This window comes from Hipposideros armiger, unplaced genomic scaffold, assembly GCF_001890085.2.
Source record: "Hipposideros armiger isolate ML-2016 unplaced genomic scaffold, ASM189008v1 scaffold_18, whole genome shotgun sequence".
Lineage (NCBI taxonomy): Eukaryota > Metazoa > Chordata > Mammalia > Chiroptera > Hipposideridae > Hipposideros > Hipposideros armiger.
This window is the reverse complement of record NW_017731368.1, coordinates 752,868-771,538: the sequence shown is the minus strand read 5'-3', so window position 1 is coordinate 771,538 and position 18,671 is coordinate 752,868. Positions and strand designations below refer to the sequence as shown.

The following is an 18,671-nucleotide window of genomic DNA, read 5'->3' as shown; positions in this document are numbered from 1 at the left end:
CGCCGCAGCACTCAGCCAGCAGCAGAGAGGACAGCGCCGGCCAGAGAGGAGCACCGCGCGTCCCCCACCGGTGAGACCAGGTACCGCTGGGGGCGCCGACCTTAGTCCAGGGGTACCGGGCAGGCCAAGCCCTACTGCCCACCTTCCCGTCAGTGGCCTGGCTCTGGGCAGCTCCCCTCACCCGCCCCGCCGCGGGCAGGCACCCCAGCCTCCCGCGAGCCAGAGCACCGGTTCGCAAGTCTGGGGACCCGCCAGTCAGGACTCAGCTCCGAGCTTGAGCAGGTGTCCCAGAAGAGGCACTCTGTCGCCTCGGAGCCTCTTGGCAGGGCCGGGTGGGACAACCGGAGGTCGGCAGCACCCGATGGGCTTTCTGAGGCGCGGCCCAAGGGGACCGGCTGGAAAGGGCCCCAGAGCGGGGCCTAAGAGGGACCGGGAGCAGGCCCGGTAGCGCTGCCCCGACGGGCACCTGACAGGCAAATCGGCTGGCTGGCACGCGGGGACTCCGGGTATATTTATCCCAGCTTCGTTAAGTAGGGGCTTGAGGACAGATCGGGCCAGGCTGCCTGAGGGGCCATGGAACACATGTTGGTCCCAGAGCCCGTGCCATTTGCAGCGGGGCCAGCGGGCACGTCGGGCACCAGGCACATGTGGCTTTCAGGCCTGAGGGCGGGGCTCGATGTGCGCTCCTCTCCGCCCGGCGCGAAACCGGGTGTGAGAGATGGCACCGCGCACCAGCAGAGGGAAAGGATCTGAACTCGGTTTGCAGGAGCCCGCCCCTCCCTATTGGCCCCTGCGATTGGCCACAGAGAATGCATGCGTTTGTTTACACCCGGAGAAGGGGGGGCCAGGGGCGGGGCCTAGGGGGATCCGCCCTCTCCCCCACAGTGACCTGAACCTTGAGCCTAGGTATATAGGCTCCAGGACAAGTCTGAGAGGAAGTAAGTCAAAGGTTTTTGCACCGTGGGGGACACCTCGACCCAGGCTCATCCTCCCTTCAGCCTGCCAGTCCTTCCTTCCATAACTGCCTGGGGCCACTGTGCTGTCCCTGGAAGAGGGCCTTGGACCTCCCACTCCTTCCTCTTCAGTACTACAGTCTGGTATGGGGGCTCAGTCCTTTCAGGAAAGGAAGCAAATCCCTCAGAGGTTCTCAGTCTGGAGCATAGAAAGCTGCAGCGATCTGAGGACAGTTTCGTTTGGGGAGGGGCGATTCTGCACAACCAAGAAAGTCTTCCTGCAGGAAGCACCAAAGGTGGGAGGAATTGGGAGTGGATGAGGCCAGGCCTGGCACATCTCCAAGAGGGCTGGAATGACTGGAAGCAGGAATGAATCTCTGACTCCTTGGCGTTGGGGGCAGGGGACTGTGTCTCTGGAGGAGGTAGGGGTATATGTCTCAGAACTGTATTCTGCCTGGGCCTGTAGAGCCCATGTCCTCACTGGCTTCTCAAGCCCCCCCCCCCTTTCTTCAGTACTGGTTCTTTTGGCCCACATCACTTACTCGTGCGCACATGCGCGTACACACACACACACACACACACACACACACACATCCCTCCCCAGTTCAGGGCTCCAGGTGGCCAGACCATGAGAGTTTGTTTCTGGTGTCTGCTGCCCTAGCCAGTAGCCTTGGAGCCCCAAGCAAATGGAGAAACTGAGGCACAACAGAACAGGCTGGGTGGTTCATGATTTCTGGGTGGGGTCAGGGAAGGTTTTTGAACTAAATTGAGTGCGCCCTGAAAATCTGGGCTGGGCGCTCAGTTAGAGGGGAAAGCAGGATTTTGGAAAGGTTGGCATCTATGTACACAGAAAGCTGGGGTGTGTATGCAGCCTATGCTGTGACAGGATAGGGGCCCTGAAGGAAGATGTTTCAGTGCAGACATGGCGGAGATCAGGCGCCACTTAGAGCAGATGAGCTGGGCTGGGGGCTTGCTAAGGACCTTGAACCCATTCCATGCCTTTAACATTTACTGAGTACCTACTGTGTGCCCTGTGCATATTCAGTCTGGTGGGTGGAGGACTGGCCTTTGACTCTGGATCAATGCGGGGTGGGTGGGGTGCTCCAAAGAATCAGGCAGGGCTTCTGGGGGCCAAAGGGAAGGACCAGCTGCTGGGGCAGGAGGGGCTTTCCGGCCAGCGGCCTGCGGTGGCTTGGTTTTGAATTTCCGCTCTGCGGGCCACGTCCTGTACACAGCCTCTCAGCTGGCACGTCTGCACACGTGCGTGGCTGTTGAGGATAGGGTCACTCCGACTGATCATTGTCTCCACATATCTTTTTCCTTGTGTCGGTAGACAAACCATGGGTGCTGGACTAGGGGGCTCTTTCCAACTGGGCCTGACCTTGTGGCTCTAGTGGGCCCAGTTCTACCCTCTGGTTGTCCCTGCACCTGGCTAGTGGGGGCATAACCTGCCCTTGTGGGAACTTGGAAATGCTCTGGCAGCCTTCTTGTGGGGTCCTCCAGGGTTCTGCCTGGTCATCCCTGCAGTGCCCACTGGGTGCACCCCCGTCACCTGTGTCTCTGGCTCCCTCCCCACTTCCTGCTTCTTCCGGGGCTCTCTCGGTTTCACTGGCTATCTGTTGTCATCTCTTGCTGTCTCATTGTCTCTGTCTCTTTCTCCATCTGGCTATCTCTGACTGGCTGGTCATCTCTGGTTGTCTGTCTCTCTCTCTCTCCCCATCTGAATGTCTATCCACCTCTCTCTCTCTGTAGTTTTCTCTGTTTGTGTCCCGCTCTACATCCATCATTATTCCTGTCTCCCTGTGCCTCTCTGTCTGAATCAGTATTCATGGACGCATGTATCGTGTGTGTGTGTGTGTGTGTGTGTGTGTTTTCTTTCCCTGTCTCTCTCTTCTCTCCCTCTGTCTCTCTCTGCTTCTCTCTGACGTTGGATGGAGCCTTTCCTCCAGGCTGACCTTGCCTTTAGCCCCCCCATCGGAGTCTCCAATGAGTCCTGAGCTGCCCCAGGCCCCTGCTCCAGCTTTCTTTGGGGCCAGAAGTCCGGCTGTCCAAATATTTGGCCGCCTCCAGGGGATTCCGGGTCAGCAGGGAGGAGGATGGGCTGGCTGGCTCGGGGTCTCCCCTGCTCGTGGGGGGCCATAGGCACGTGATGTCCTGTCCTTTGCCTCAGCTGGACCTCAGGCTGCACGTCCCTCTCAGCAGGCTGGCAATGGGGGGAGCGGGGCTGCTGCTGGCTCTGGTTCAGTCTGGAACCAAGAGGTTCCAGCTGCAGCACCCCCTGGGGGCGGCCTGAGCAAGGAGGGTCCACGGCTGGATGGGGGGGAGGCCTAGGTGTCTCGGGCTAGGCCCAGCTCTAAGCATCTGTTGGGTGTCTAGAAAATGTACTCTGTCACAGGAAAATCTACCTTCCGGCTCCAGCTGGGCCCCTCAGATCCTCTTAGACACTTCCGGACTCCCAGAACACAGAAGCACAGACCCCAGACACCAGGGCTAGGGAGCTAGGGTGTGAGGGATTAGTGTGGCCAATACAACAATGTTCTGGGCCATCTGCCTTTCCCTGGATGTGCCCCTCCTGCATGCCAACCCCTCAGTACCAGCCAGGTGTTAGCCACACACTAGCCATTTACACAGTGTTGTTGACAATGAAGAAGTAGTAGATAAAGAGCTGAGTCTACTGGGGTCAAAATCTGGAGGAGGGGCAAGGGGTGTGTTTTAGTACCTTCCCTTGTTCTGAACACCCTCCCACACACCCTGTTACTAGACCTCTGACCTTAGCAATCAGCTCCCACCAATCCCTGTGACTGTGCCAGTGCAGACCTGTCCACCAAATCCTGTTTCCCTGTTGACTGATAGCTCGTCCTAGGAGGGCCATTTCCCTCTGAAGCCTACAGAAGCAGGTGGGCAGAAAGGTATCAGGTTGGAAGGGGCACCTTGTCTCAGTCGAGGAAGGGAGTGGCAATGATGGGTGAGCTGGAACTGGGGGCAGCCCTCATCCCTGAGCCCCCAGGCATAACCATGATGGACCCTCAAGCCAGGCCGGCTGCCTCGTCTTTGAGATCTGGGTTGAGGTTAGGGCTGCCCAGGTACAACAAGAACGGAGGCCACGGCAGCAAGCTCTGTGGGGTCTGTGCCTCCACCAACGCATGTGGCCGTAGGACTCGGGGAAGGGCAGTGTGGATGCCTCCCTGCAGCTGGCCCGCTACTGCAGACCCACTTCCACCCCTGAGCATTGGGAAGGAAAGCAGAGAGGTGTGCTTCCCATAGCAGCTGACACAGTGGTGGCCCTGCGGTGGCCTGGATTCCTGGGCCTTGAAGTCTTTAATTAGCCAACTCAACACCTGCCAAAGTGTGCCTGACGAATTCTCATCTCACCCTGTGATGCCTGCGTGGGCGGGTGTTACCTGCTGCACTAACCCTGTGGCTCCTGTTCCCTTCTGGGCCTTATCTCCCAGCAGAGCAAACAGGCCCCAGGGCAGTGGCCTGAGCCATCGATTTACTGCCCAAGCCCATGCTGCACCCATGACAGACGCCATTCTGACAATCCGCCCAAGGTCACAGTGATCTCCCCACCCCAGAGCCTGTCTCTGGAAGCCCATGGCCCACTCTGGGGGCAAAGGCGTCAAGGAAGCTCCTCACTCTGTCCCCAGCTTTGGCCAAACCTCATGGAACCCCTGGAGGACAGGAGGACACTGAGGTCCTGAGTGAGGTATACTCTGCCCATGGTCACACAGAGAGGCAGGGCTAGGCCAGCCTCAGACTCAGAGTGTCCACTCTGAGATTTCTCCACAGTGGGTCAGAGTCTGCTGGCAGCTTTCCTTAGGCAGGGGCGATCCCCTGAGTCCACCCTGAATCCCTGATAGAAAAGAGCCTGGGATGTGGCAGGGCTGAGGAATGCAAACTGTCAAAAATGGGCTGCCAGAACCGGCCGAGTGGCTCAGCTGGTTAAGAGCTCGCTCAAGAGTTTGAGCTCTGAGCAATAGCGGTTCGAGTCCTGGCCTGAGCTGAGCAGCCACTGAGCTACCAACAGGTAGCAGGATGGCTCAGCTTTTAAACAAACAAACAAACAAACAAACAAAAAAAAAAACGGGCTGCCAGCCTCAGGGAAGGGCTAAGGGTCCATGTGCCAGGCCAGTGCTAATCTCCACCCTAGCCTTCCAAGCCTTTAGCTCCACACTAGAATGAAGTGCAAACTCCTTGACCTAGCCTTCAAGGCTTTGTCAGGCTTGTCTATAGCCACAAAACCTTCATTCTGCCCTCATAGACTGCCTTATACCATACCTCAGGGTCTCTGCCCATGCTGTGCCCTCTGCTTGAGTCACTCTTTTCCTATTTTCATACCTTGGGGACTCTCACTGGAATTTCAGAGCTGGCTCCATCACCTCCTCCTCCAGGAAGCCTTCATTGATGCCTCACTCTCCCCCTTTTTGAGTCACAGCACCATGTGGCTCACACTCACTTGTAGCAGGAGCTATAGTGTGGGGGATGTATTTGGGGGTTTTGTCCCTTCCAGACTGAAAGCCACTTGAGGAAAGGTATTCCATGTCTTCTCTGAGATCTCAGGCTAACCTGAGACCCAGCAGTAGTAAACAGAACCTAAAGGTCTAAGCCCAGGTCCTGCTGGGGGGATGGGTAACCTGGAGCCAGAACCTCAGGCACCTTGGCCATGACCATGCCATGGGCTGTGGTCTCCCTGGAGGCAGTGCCTGGCTGCTAGGGAAGGATATTAAGGCAGAGAAGGGTGCTTTGTCTAGGCTGCCGACTCAGCACACTCGGAGGGCCTGTCCCAGCCTGCCCAGGGCAGGAGGCCCGGCAAAGGCACCCCAGCTGAGAGCTGGGAGCACTCCGGAGTGACTTGCAACCAGGCGCTGGCACTTCACACCCAGCTGGGATCCTTGGAGGGACACTGATGGTGAGGCTCTGGGCAGGGGCATGAAGACAGGCTGGCCTCTGGGACCCTGGTCCAGGGGAAGAGGGCATGAGAAGAGACGTTCACATGTCATGGTCCTGAGTGGGCAGGGCTAGGGGAGAAGTGTTCAGACACCAGCATCAGAGGGAAACGAGGCCAAATGAGGACACCCAAGGGTGCCAGAGGTGTGGCCCCAGGACCGACATGCCTGGGGCCTGAGCTCTGGCCTGAGGCTATGTGAAGCGAAGGAAGGGTGATCTTCTGGCCCGTTCTGTGTCGCTGCTGCCTCTGGAACACTGGGACCGGAGGCCCAAGACCTGAGCGTAGCTTCCCCTACCCACCCACAGCCCCGAGTGCTAACTTTGAGACCACTGGTGCTCCAAGTTCAAGATCAGACCTGAGACCGTCAGGATCTGGAGCGGGGACGGGGAATTCAGGGTTCCCAAGCAGACAGGGTGCTATGGCGTCAAGACGAGGCTCTGGCTGGCCTGCCCGATCGTATTGCCCCATTCCTGGTCACCACACTGGCCTCAGCTCCCTTGCTGGCTCATCTGGCCTTCAGAATGTCCTTATAGATCCTGGGGGCACTATGCCCAGGTACCTTCTGAGCCAAGGGTGGATGGCTCCCAGCCCCAGCGACAGGAGAGGGGCCAATGAGTTGTCTGGGCAGTGGGCAGGGCTGAGGGATGGAAAGGAGGGAGCTGGTTCCTTTGACACCCGGCAGAGCTATGCCCTGAGAGCAGTAAAAGGGGACTGATCCAGTGGTCCAGGCCCCTCTACAGCTGACCAAGGCCTTGAGCTCCTGGCCTGGGGCGCCTAAGGTTGGGGAGTTCCCTCGCAGGGGAGGAGAGGCTTGAAGGAGAACATGGCCTTCAGGCCAGGGCTGTGTAGAGAGTCAGGCCTGTGTGGCCTAGAGAACTGGGCTCTGGGGCACCCATTTCCTGGAAGGCCCCCTGAGGGCCCTTTGCAGCCAGGCGGGCAGGGCCCAGGTGTCCAGCCACCCAGCACTGCCTCAGGCCTCCTGGCTCTGGGGGGTGGGAAGGGGGGTCCGGTAGCCTCTGCGCCTGCCGTTCCCATCGCCAGCTCTCAGCCCACAGAGGGCCCTTTGTTCTGGCTGCCAGCAGTGCCCGCCGGGCGGCTGGGAACAGGGCCCACAGCCCTCACCCTCTCCCGAGGCCTCCAGCCGTCGGGCCATGCCATTCTAGGTTGGCTAGGAGGCCCCTGATACACAGGGCCAGCACAGGAAACCGTCTTCCAGTATTAACGTCAGGAAGGGATAGTCAGTTCAGTTCCCACCCCCAGAGTGGGGCCTGGAAGCCTGGGGCTCAGCATACGAGGGTCCTGGTGCCACTGGGCTCTGAACTCAGGTCACCCAGCTGAACTTCACTTTACAGGTGGGGAAACTGAGGCCTCAAGGGCTTGCCTAGGCATGTGTGTGTGTGTGTGTGTGTGTGTGTGTGCGCGCGCGCGCGTGTGTGTGTTTCAGGGGGGAGTGCTAGGTACTGGCTAAGGTGTCCCCTTAGAATGTGCTGGAGAACTCAGGTATCTGAACTCTACCCCCCAGGCAGGTCCTCGGAAGGCAGCAGGCAGAGTGACACGTGCATGTATGTCCTGAATGACCCTCTGGGAGGTGTTCTACAGCTGAGACTTCCTGTGGGAGGCTGGGCCGTGGGCCCAAGGGCGGTGGTAGTCAGAGGGACCGTCCACTCTGCAGACTTCTGAGTGTTGGTGTGTGAGCACTCCTGGTGGTGGTCCCTGAGCCATGGAGGCACCTCTGCAGACGGAGATGGTGGAGCTGGTGCCCAACGGCAAACACTCGGAAGGGCTCCATCCAGCCACTACCCCCACACCAGGCAACCAGAGGTGAGCAGAGGAGGGACCCCGCTGTGGTTTGGGGCAGGGTGCAGAGCGAGGGGCTGGAGGTGAACTGCCTGCCCTGGCCTGTGCCTGCAGGGTCGAGGGCCCCCGACGGAGCTGTGTTGAGGGTGAGGGCTTCCTACGGAAAAGCCCCAGCAAGGAGCCACACTTCACCGACGTGAGCCGGGGCAGCGGAGGGGGCTTGGGGACACTGTTGGGAGCTTGGGTGCAGTAATGAGGTGCAGCGATGGGTGGCTGAGGGACAGTGAGGGGAACGCTGAGACGCCCGCCGCAGCTGCTGACTCCCCCCACCCCTCCCCATCTCACCCTGCTGGCTGCAGTTCGAGGGGAAGACATCGTTCGGGATGTCAGTGTTCAACCTCAGCAATGCCATCATGGGCAGTGGCATCCTGGGGCTCGCCTACGCCATGGCCAACACGGGCATTGTCCTTTTCCTGTGAGTACTGTCAACAAACCTTCTAATGACAGGAGCCCTACGTAAGCCACCAACCGTGGCCTCCCGAGACCTACCAGTTTCCTGTCCCAAAGCCCAGATTGCAGTGGGTGGACACTTACACTCAACCCAAGCCATGGTTAAAAAAAAACAGCCATGGCCAGACAAATACACCTCACTTCCCAATAAATCCACTGAGATTACGACATAGGGCCAGCCTAACAGGCCTGAGTCTGTCCTTCTACCACATTTACACGTGATGGACAAACCCCCATGGCCAGGCTTGTGTGGGCACACGTGTCCTTACCTGGGAGCTCTGCCCTGCAGCCAAATGGAAAATATGTTTGTTCCAAGAACTCAAGGGGAGGTAGTACCTGGAGGGCCTCTTCTGGGCCGTGGTCCATCCTGGGTCAAACTGGGTGGTGTTCACTACCCCTGGGACCTGCTGCGCTTGCAACCACACATGTTGGGAGTCCAGACACCTTGGCCACTGACCTCACACACCCAGGCCTCCCGGACTTCATCGCCCCCTGCTAGCCAGGGGAGCCGCAGTGGCCTTTTTACATCCCTCTTCCCCAGGTTCCTGTTGACAGCCGTTGCCCTGCTCTCCAGCTACTCCATCCACCTGCTCCTCAAGTCCTCAGGGATCGTGGGTGAGCCTCAAACCAGCCTGTAACAGGGGAGGAGCAGACTGGGAGGGGCATTCTTGATTCTCCTGACTCCCTGTGCCCACAGGCATCCGTGCCTACGAGCAGCTGGGCTACCGTGCCTTTGGGACCCCGGGAAAGCTGGCGGCGGCCCTGGCCATCACACTGCAGAACATTGGAGGTGCGGCCTGCGGGCAGACACAAGCAGACAGTGGGCGGGTGGACAGTCTGAAGGCTGGCTGGTTCGACTGACCCCAGCACCCGCCCACCCCTCTCCCCCCAGCCATGTCCAGCTATCTGTACATCATCAAGTCTGAGCTACCCCTCGTCATACAGACCTTCCTGAACCTGGAGGAGCAAACTTCGTGAGCCCCAGGGTGGGGTAGGGCTGGGTTAGGGTGGGAGGCCCTAGTCTACCCTCCATGTCCACCCCTGACCCTGGGAGCCCAGACTGGGCTAGTGGGAGAGGGGAGACAGAGCCTACAAGAGGCTGGTGGAGGGGCAAAGAGTTAACATTCAGTCCACCTCTGTTTATGAAGCACCTAGGGGGACACTTGAGGGACTCCCAGGAAGGCCATGTGGGGCCGGGACAAGGCTGAGGGAGCTGGGCCCTGTCTGGCCCTGGGCCCAGCCTGTGAGCACGGGAGGACCTGAGAGCCTCAGGCTTAGCTCTAAGCGCCTGCTATTTCTGACTGTGGCTTGGGTGTTAGGTCCCCCCTTCCCCCGACTCCTCACCAAGAAATTAAGCCCACAGTGTCCCAGTTGCCCATCATGTTTAGCCAGCATTGATGGCATCAACCACATTTTGTGAGTGGAGGCAGAGAAGACAGCAGGTCCTGCCCTTGGCAACATGGTCCAGGCAAGCAGAGGGTCTGTAAGGCTGGGAGCAAGAGGAAAACAGCCAGAACCCCCCTCTCTGGGTGCCTTTCCCAAGGAGTTGGCCTTTGGGCTTGCTCTTGAAGGATGGTCCCATTCTTTACCCCTTTAGTTCCCTGCACCCCCTCTCCTGTGGGAGGGTGGGGCAGGAGGATGCAGGATGCAGGAGGGACGGGGCACAGGTTGTTGGCAAGTTCCTGAGACCCCTATGGGAAATGCCCCACCTCCCAGAGTCAGGTTCTTTCATTCCACCCACCTCCCTGGGCCCCTTGGGGCCGCTCTTTGCGGAGGCTGGACCCAGAGCTGTGTCCCGAGAAAGACAATAGTAATGACTCTGATCTTGAAGGTTACCCAGCAGGAGCCGAGTGCCTTAGTCTTCCTCACTCAGAAGGAGAGTGCTGAGAGTATGCCCATTTTGCAGACGGAGACAGGAAGACTCAGCGCTGTAGACCAGTATTCTTTGGCGGTCACTCAGTGGCACCACTGGTGACTCTGACTGGAGGTGGGGGCAGGTCAGCCTGCCCGAGGCTGTGTGTGCTCTAATCTGGGCTTTCCACTCCCATTCTTCAGGGACTGGTACATGAACGGGAACTACCTGGTCATTCTGGTCTCCGCCACCATCATTCTGCCCCTGGCACTGATGCGGCAGCTTGGTGAGTGTGACGCGGCCAGGGCCTTGGAGCGAGGTGTTGGAAGGATGTACCAGAGGGGACCCCAATCTCACAGCACTCCCACTTTGCAGGCTACCTGGGTTATTCCAGTGGCTTCTCTCTCAGTTGCATGGTGTTCTTCTTAATTGCAGTGAGTCACCCTCTGTGCTGGTGGAGGGAGGGGGCAGGTGTCTTAGGGGAGTCCTCTGTCAGAGGGAGGGGGCAGGTCTCTTAGGGGAGTCCTCTGTCAGAGGGAGGGGGCAGGTCTCTTAGGGGAGTCCTCTGTCAGAGGGAGGGGGCAGGTCTGTCTGGAAAGCCTGGGTCAGAAGGCAGCTCCTTCGGTCCTGATCTAGATGGGGCTTCAGAGTGACTTCCCAGGCAGCCTAGCCTGGCCCTGGTACCTTCATTCTCACCCTCCCACCAGGTCATCTACAAAAAGTTCCAAGTGCCCTGCCCACTGCCTCTCAACTTTGCCAACATCACAGGCAACATCAGCCTCATGGAAGTCACCAAGAAGACACAGCTGCAGTGGGAGACTGACACTGCAGACTTCTGCACCCCCGGCTACTTCACGCTCAACATACAGGTTCTGACAGGCCGGGGTCAGGGCAGGGGGCCGGTGAGAGTGTGGGGACTGCCCTGACCCAGTCCCCATGTTCCCCCAGACGGCATACACCATCCCAATCATGGCCTTCGCCTTTGTCTGCCACCCCGAGGTGCTACCCATCTATACAGAGCTCAAGGAGTATGTTCCATGGCTGGGAGAGGGAGTGGGGCTGCCTTGAGCTGGTTTGCAGGAAATGGACGTGGTCCTGAAAGGGGGGAAGGGAGTGACAGGGGCCAAGTCATTTTATTAAAGATCTCCTTGGCTGCTGCGGGTGGTGATTGGGGACAAGAAGGAGGCTTGCTCACTGCCAGATGGTGAGGGTGTGGTGCCAGAGAGATCTCAGGCCATGTGGGGGGGTCTCCTGGTGTGGCCCTGCTTGGCACCAATCCCCTCCTCTGCCCCTCGTAGTCCCTCCAAGAGGAAGATGCAGCACATCTCCAACCTGTCTATCGCCGTCATGTATGTCATGTACTTCATGGCCGCCCTCTTCGGCTACCTCACCTTCTACGGTATGGCTGCACTGTGGGGGCAGAGGCAGAGGCCAGGCTGGGGGGCAAGGGGCTGGCCAGTGGCCATGGCACCCTGAATACTATAGGCGCTCATTAGGCGTGTGATGCCTAATTGTGCCCTGCAGCTGTGGAGGTGAGTCTGTTGCCACTCCCCACAATGTCAGGGTCCACCCAGGCTCAGAGCCCAACCCCCTGCCTGGGCTGCCTGCTGACCACCCTCCCTGCCTGCCACAGACGGGGTGGAGTCAGAGCTGCTGCACACCTACAGCAAGGTGGACCCATTTGATGTGCTGATCCTGTGTGTGCGCGTGGCCGTGCTGACAGCAGTCACACTCACAGTGCCAATCGTTCTGTTTCCGGTGAGCCGGTGGGCAGGTGGCTGGGTGGCTGGACCAATGAGGGTGGGACTGATGGGGCTGACAGATTGATGACCCCCCCACCAGGTGCGCCGCGCCATCCAGCAGATGCTATTTCCGAACCAAGAGTTCAGCTGGCTGCGGCACACGCTCATTGCCACTGGTCTGCTAATTTGCATCAACCTGCTGGTCATCTTTGCCCCCAATATCCTGGGCATCTTCGGGATCATTGGTGAGGGTCTGGCCGTGCTGGGTATTGCCTCAGAGAATTTCCCTCCTGCAAATCCTGGCAGATTCCTATATTTAAGTGATGACTTTGGGCCATCTGCACGGCTTATCCTCTCATCTGAGATTGGGTTCTTAAGGCTATTCTAATCCCTTTTGAGGGCTTAGACCCACTTAGTCAGTTCTCCTTGCTGGGGCCTGGGATGGAGCCCAGGGGTCAGGGGCCTCCACAAAGGAGGGTCTTGTCCTTGGGTCTTGTCCTCATTTCACATATGAGGAAACTAAAGTACAGGGTGATTAAGAGAGTAGCAGAGCCACAGAGCTGATAAGTGGGGAGCCTTGATTCAGCCCCAGGATAATGGGACTACAGGTTTTGTGCTCTGTCCACTATCCCAAGCCAGTGGGGGCTCTGAACTGGAAGGTCAGCAATTCTGAGACATCTTTAGGGTAGCCCAACTCAGGAGACTGACTGCCTAACCCAGCTCTGCTGGGGCTGACACACAGACCTGAGAGCTGCATATCATAGACAGGATTCTTGGTTGTATATGTCCGAAATCTGACTCAAAATGAATTAAGCTGAAAAGAATGTTCTGGCTCAAACAGTGGAAAAGCCTTCAGGAATAGCTATATCCAGGAGCCCAAACTCCTCAAGGCTCCGTCTCTGCCTTTTCTCTTTGCTGACTTCATTCACCGACAGATTCTTCTGACACCAACAGCACCAGCCTTCCACCCTGGTGGGCAAAAAAAAAAAAAAAAAGAGGAGGGGCGGGTGGGCTTTCCAGAATCTGGGAGGCTTTCAAGTGGAGTCTTAAGCTGAGACTCCAACCCCAACAAAGAATGTTTGATCTCATTTGAATGGTCCACCCCGAACCTTACTCAATAGGTGGCCATGCCTTGTTCTTCACAGGTGCCACATCCGCCCCGTGCCTCATCTTCATTTTCCCTGCTATCTTCTACTTCCGCATCGTGCCCACTGACAAGGAACCTGCAAAGTCCACTCCAAAAATCCTGGTGCGAGGGGCCTGGAGGCCAGCGGGCTGGTGTGGGCTGAGGGGCTGCCCTGCTCTCAGGCCTGACGCTGACTTCTGACTCCACAGGCCCTTGGTTTCGCTGTGCTTGGCCTCTTGCTGATGACCATGAGCTTGAGCTTCATCGTCATTGACTGGGTCTCGGGGACCAGTCGGCATGGAGGAAGCCACTAGGACAACCCAACCTTGTTCTGTCTGCTCATCCTCGTCTCCCTGCCCGCACTCTTTCACCCAGTGGCCAGTCATGGGGGAGGAGAAAGACGTGGTTAACACCATGGCATTTGGCCCTGCCCCACGTTCTCTCTGTGGAAGGACCAAGGCCCTTGGGCCGCTACCCTGCTGGGCCTCCAGGCTGCAGGGCCTCCCTGAGCTGGGAGCAGGGTGGGCTGTGCCCCTGCTCCCCTCTTGTTGCCTCAGATCCCACCCGAGCCCCGTATCCTCCTTGCAAGGTGCACACACTGAGGCCTGACAGCTGCCTCCTGAGGTCATACAGCCTGTAGGGGCACATAGAGCTGAAACCCAGAACTGCAGCCATCCCCCTACCTTGAGGCTGGGCCACAGTCTGCATCCTGGGGCCCCATCTCCCTCAGCCCCCCTTGCCTTCCCTCCTTCTATCCCCTAGGTCCCTCACAGGCACTTGGGCTCAGGTCCTTGGATACTTTTGTCCGCTTCTCCCATCCCTTCTACCAGGAACAGAATCCCCACCCTATACCTGGAGCCAGGGGGCTCTTTTGAGGGCAAAGCTGGTGTGGGTATTCCCAGTGGGCCCCTGCCCTGCCCTGCCCCTTCATCAGTCCTGGGGAGGCTGGGACTCCCCCCACCCCAAGCCTGGGCCATAGCTCACATTCCACTGCTGGGAGAAGAGAGAGACGGGGCCCAAAGCAGCTCTGTCCCTGGGAGCCAAAGACCCCAGGAGCCAGCCTTGGGCAGGGGTGGAGAGGCTGGCTGGCAAACCCCCTTTTATAAATATTATACATAAGACCAGCTGTGTTTTATATTGTTAATCCCCATGGTCCCTGGATTCCTGAAAAGTAGAGTGGGAACCAGGACACGGATGGTGATGGAGGCCACTCCTGCTTCTCCCCTGGGATGAGGGTGGGGACAGGGCGAGTCCCCTGCCTCCCAAACCAACCAGTGGCATGCTCAGGCGCTCTGGGCCTGGGCCAGGCTCAGCACAGACCTGCTTTCTCACGGGTGAGGTGGGGAAGAATTAATGAGGCCCCAGGAAATGGGACAGAGAGAGGCCTCCGGAAGGAGGCAACGTGAGGTGCATCCCCAGCAGCTTTACAGAGGGTCTGAGCTGGGGGCAGCTGCAGAAGCTCTATGGAAGGGCCCCCTGCCCTCCCCTGGCTGCCATGTCAACCCTCTGTCAATGCCTTGAGTCTGGAAACAAAAGTCCAGGGACCCTGTACTCTGTCAATCTGATCTTTTTATTAATAGTAAAACCCACTGTGAATAAAGGTGGGTTAGTGTGTCCATGTATGTGGGGCCTGAGTTTTGAGTGGGGGAGTCCAAAGCCAGCCGGGCAGGAGCTGCAAGGACACAGGGCAGACTTAGGTGGGGCTGGGAAGCTGCCGATTGCCTGGGGCAGGCCTGAACCAGCTGGGACCCAGCGGGATGGAGCTGCCTAGGCCTTGGCACCAAATTCTCATTAGGAGAGACCCTGCGCCTGGCCAGGCCGCCAAGGAAAAGGCAGCAGGAAAAATCCAGTTTGAACTGGCCAGGAGGCTGCCAGCATGGGAAACCCCTGAAGAAAGAACTTCCTCAAGTTGGTGGCTGCTAGGCCCGTGGCAGTGCCAGCCGGTCAGAGGGGAGCTTCCTGCGTCTGGTTCCCATCAGCCTCGGCGCCTGACTCCAGCCTGGGGACTCACCCAGGAGCCCCATGGCCCCAGAAAAGAGCTGGACACTGGCCTAGAGGTGGCTGCAGCCCAGAGTGCCCTGACAAGAAGGGCTGCCCTCTTGGGATCTCTGGCTTCTTCCTCATCAGATGGGTTGATGCCTTGCCTGGGGCCCTGGGCTCCTGGAGAGAGGGAGGCAATACAGGGTAGGGTTCATCCTGCAAACAGACCCTGGGGTCTTTTCTCAAACTCCCTCCCCCCAAAGAAAGCTGTAGGTTAGAGCAGCAGCAGGACTGCCTGGAGTCTCTTAAGACCCCAGACCTAGCTTCAGGCCTCTCAGACCAGGGGGATGTGCTGACAGTAAATTGTGCTGGGAAAAAAAAAATTGCTCTGCTTGGAATATTGACAAGATAGAACAGCCAGAAAGTCCAGCATAGACATCTTCTATATTTCTTTTCACTGCTTTTCTTATGGCTGCTTGTAACAGAAAAGTAAGTAAATATAGACGAGGAAAAGGGACCAAAGCCTGGGCCTTGGTCTCCCTGCCTGCACCCAGCTCGCCTGTGTGCACAGGCACACATTTGTCGATCAGTCGAAAGGGTATTCATTAGTTCATTCGACACGTTTTTATTAAGATTCCCTATGTGCCAGCACCTGTGCACACAGCAGTGCCCAAATCGAAGACTTACATTCTGGGTGGGGGATTGGATTTGAATCAGAAACATGAAACATAATCCATAAGTTATATCATTTATTAGAAGAGGCTCAGTACTATAAGGATTAAAATGGCAAGGTAAGGGTGATGGAGGACAGGGGGTCCCAAGGTGGGTCAGTGTGGGCCTCACTGAGAAAAGGACATTTAATCAGAGATTTGGAGAAGGAGGAAGCCATGTGGAACCTGCAGGAAACAGGTCCCGGCCAGAGGGATCAGCCACTGCAAAGCCCTGAGGAAGAATGTGCCTGGCGTGTGAGAGGAGCAGCCAGGAAGCCACCGTAGCTGATGTTAGGTGATGTGGGAGACGACAGAAGAGGCAGGTGGGGGCTAATGAGAGGGGCAGATGTCAGCTACCTTAAGGGCTTTGGATTTTTCTCTGGGAACGATAAGAGCCAGTGCAGGGTCCCGAACACAGGAGGGGCAAAATCTGACTCAGTAGCAACTCCAACTTTTAAATGGATCATTCTGGCTGCTGCTTTGAGACTAGACTCTGGACAGGGGTTGGGAAGCCAAGGGTGACACCCACACAAGGGCTACTGCAGTTGTTCTAGACAAACATGTGGAGCGGCTCAGCCTAGGTGGTGACATAGTTGGGGTGAAATGCTGGGCTTGTCCTGAAGGTAGAGGTGCTTGTCCTGATGGTTTGGGTAAGAGGAGAGGGGCAGAGACAAGTTGAGAGTGACACCAAGCCTGTTTAGGGACCGAGCTGCCACTGCATGCACTGAGGGAGCAGGCTTGGGAGGGAAATCAGTTTTGCCAATGAAACGTTTAAAACACTGACTGCACATCAAAGGGGAGATGCCAAGTAGACTTCTGGGTGTGTGACCTGAGTTCAGTACGGTAGTCAGCACTAGAGCTTTGGATCTGGGAGGCAGAGCGAGTGGATGGTACTTAAAGCCAGGAGCCTGGATGAGATGGGGGAGGTGAGTTTAGACAGAGGAGGGCAGCAGTCAAGACTGAGCCTTGGAACATTCCGGTTAGGAGGTAGGAGTGATGGGGCAGAACCAGCAAAGGAGCTGAACAGGAACGGCCAGGCGGTGGGAGGAAACCCAGAATGGGGGCACGGGGAGCCAGGCCAGCATCAAGTGCTTAAGGAGGTGAGGGTGGAGAACAGACCAACATGTGGGCTGCTGAAGACCTTGACCAGGGCTGTTTTGTGGAGGGAGGGGCAAACCTCCAACCAGCATGATTGGAGGAGAGAAAGGTAGGAACTTAAAAGACAACTTGTGTGAAGTGAGAGGAGCAGGGCCAACAGGGGCTTTTAAGGAAGGCTGGGAAGAAGAAACTAGGGAGGGTTAGAGATTGGAAGAAGCTGGTAGGATGGTGGGTTGGGGGTAGGTAAAGTACTTCTGGGCCAGGGCCCTGGAGAAACTGAGCTGGAAGACAGTAGATGGAGGTTGGACAGTTGGCATCAGGGAGCATGCAGGGTAACAACTGCCCAGCCTGGCCGTGTGCTGGTAGCTAGGAACATCGTGGGTCGATGACGCAGCCAAGGACATTACAGAGGCACCCAGAGGAATCATCATATGTCTGTCTTGATCTCAAGTTATAGTCATCCAACAACTAACTTTCAAAGTTATAATTGACTGTAAGTTACTTAAAAAGAAAAAGTAGCCCCGGAAAAAATTCTGAAAGAACAAAACTGCTTTCAAAACCACACATGCCTGCAAACCTGTCCTGCCAGGCACTGCCAGACGTGGACAGGATTAGGCAGCGACTTAATCCTATCAAACGGGTAAAAGGCGGCCTCTGCTGCCCCCTAGCGCTCAACGTCCGAAGCCTGGGCTGCCCCTTGAACCACCCGACACGTAGCTCCACGGGCGGCCTGACATTGGAGGGGTTCCAGAGCGGAGCAAGGGGCTGGACTCCCAGACTCACCCTTGACCAAGCGTTCTGAGAGCCCCTCCAAGTATTACCCAGTTCCTCTTATGCTGCCCACGTCTTTGGAGTCAAACTTGGCGGGCACCCGGAGCCCCCCCTACGTACACGGCTCCGGGCTTGGCGCAGGCGTCGAGCACCGAATTGCACGACCTTCATGGATCAGGGGGAGTTCCTACCAGGATAATCACCCAAATCAGCATCTAATCTCCGCTGTGAATTTGGGGAGGTGGAGGCAAGAGAGCACCCTATATCGGAGGGTGTGAAGATGCCAGGACCAGAAGAAGGAGAAAGGCGGGTGTCATTGGATGATCTGAGGATGGGCCTAGGGTGGCGACGGCTGGAGGAGGGCCTGGGTGGCTGGGGTCAGAGCAGGGCGAGGGCGCTAAGGCGCCACGGAGGGCTCCGAGCAAGAGGACGCCGAAAGGCTGCTGCTCTGTGCAGGGAGGGCCTCTCTGGCCACCGAGTGGCAGATCGGCGGAGGCGGTGCCGGGACCGAAGGCAAACAAGGCGAGGGGACTGACCCTTGTGGGGGTGATCGCAGATTCTAATCCGGTGGAGAGGAGATGGGCCAGCCTCTGCTCCCGCTCTCTGCCCCAGGCCCGCCAGGGGGCGCCGTTGCCCGCGAAGCCTTGCATGGTCGCTGGCGGCCACCGAAACCTCGCGCTCCGGCCTAGAGAGGCCCCGGAAGAGGCGGGGTAGCGCGCGCGGAGGCCTTTTCCGGCTGAGGTGGGGAGTCCTGAGTTGGGGGAGGCCCGCCGTGGGCGGAGCGTGAGCGCCAGAACCTAGGGAGGCGGGGTGCTATGGGACTGAGGTGGGCCTTGGGCAGGCAGGGTTGCGGGGTCCCAGGGCAGGGACGGAGTCAGGGGCAGGAGGCCTCTGGTCTACAAAGCTGCACCCTGCACAGCTCTCTGCCCCACGCCTGAGTCTCCTGGCCTTTTACCTTGAGAAATACAGTCCTGGGGGTCCTGGAGGAGTTTGGCGCTGGCCAAGACCTGTGGGCAAGGCTGGAAGACTTCCTATCGATGGAGTAATTAGGATGGGAACTCCAGCAGTGGAGGTGCTCAAAGGTGGGCGAGTAGATATGGGGGTTGAGGGAACCCCTTTAGACTGGTTTTCTTTACATGTTTGAGCAATGTCCTTTTGGAGGAGAGGCCAAGCCTGTGAGTAAG

General features: G+C 57.8%; 1 protein-coding gene across 9 annotated transcripts; it reads left to right on the top strand.

The window, feature by feature from the left end:
- The first annotated feature begins 5 nt into the window (after positions 1 to 5).
- On the top strand, positions 6 to 14,550 carry SLC38A3 (solute carrier family 38 member 3). Of its 9 annotated transcripts, XM_019634198.1 has the most exons (17): positions 35 to 80; positions 7,424 to 7,463; positions 7,574 to 7,722; positions 7,813 to 7,894; positions 8,058 to 8,173; positions 8,750 to 8,823; positions 8,906 to 8,998; positions 9,101 to 9,182; positions 10,264 to 10,346; positions 10,436 to 10,494; positions 10,768 to 10,929; positions 11,009 to 11,088; positions 11,359 to 11,459; positions 11,694 to 11,818; positions 11,903 to 12,047; positions 12,948 to 13,051; positions 13,138 to 14,550. In XM_019634198.1, exons 3-17 carry the CDS (start codon positions 7,622 to 7,624, stop codon positions 13,240 to 13,242), a joined length of 1,512 nt encoding a protein of 503 aa, XP_019489743.1. In that variant the 5' UTR covers positions 35 to 80; positions 7,424 to 7,463; positions 7,574 to 7,621; the 3' UTR covers positions 13,243 to 14,550. The 9 variants fall into 9 exon arrangements, with proteins under 9 accessions (XP_019489736.1, XP_019489749.1, XP_019489730.1 ...); XM_019634191.1 differs by lacking the exon at positions 7,424 to 7,463 and having other exon boundaries at positions 6 to 80; XM_019634204.1 differs by lacking the exon at positions 7,424 to 7,463 and having other exon boundaries at positions 7 to 70.
- The last annotated feature ends 4,121 nt before the right edge of the window (positions 14,551 to 18,671 follow it).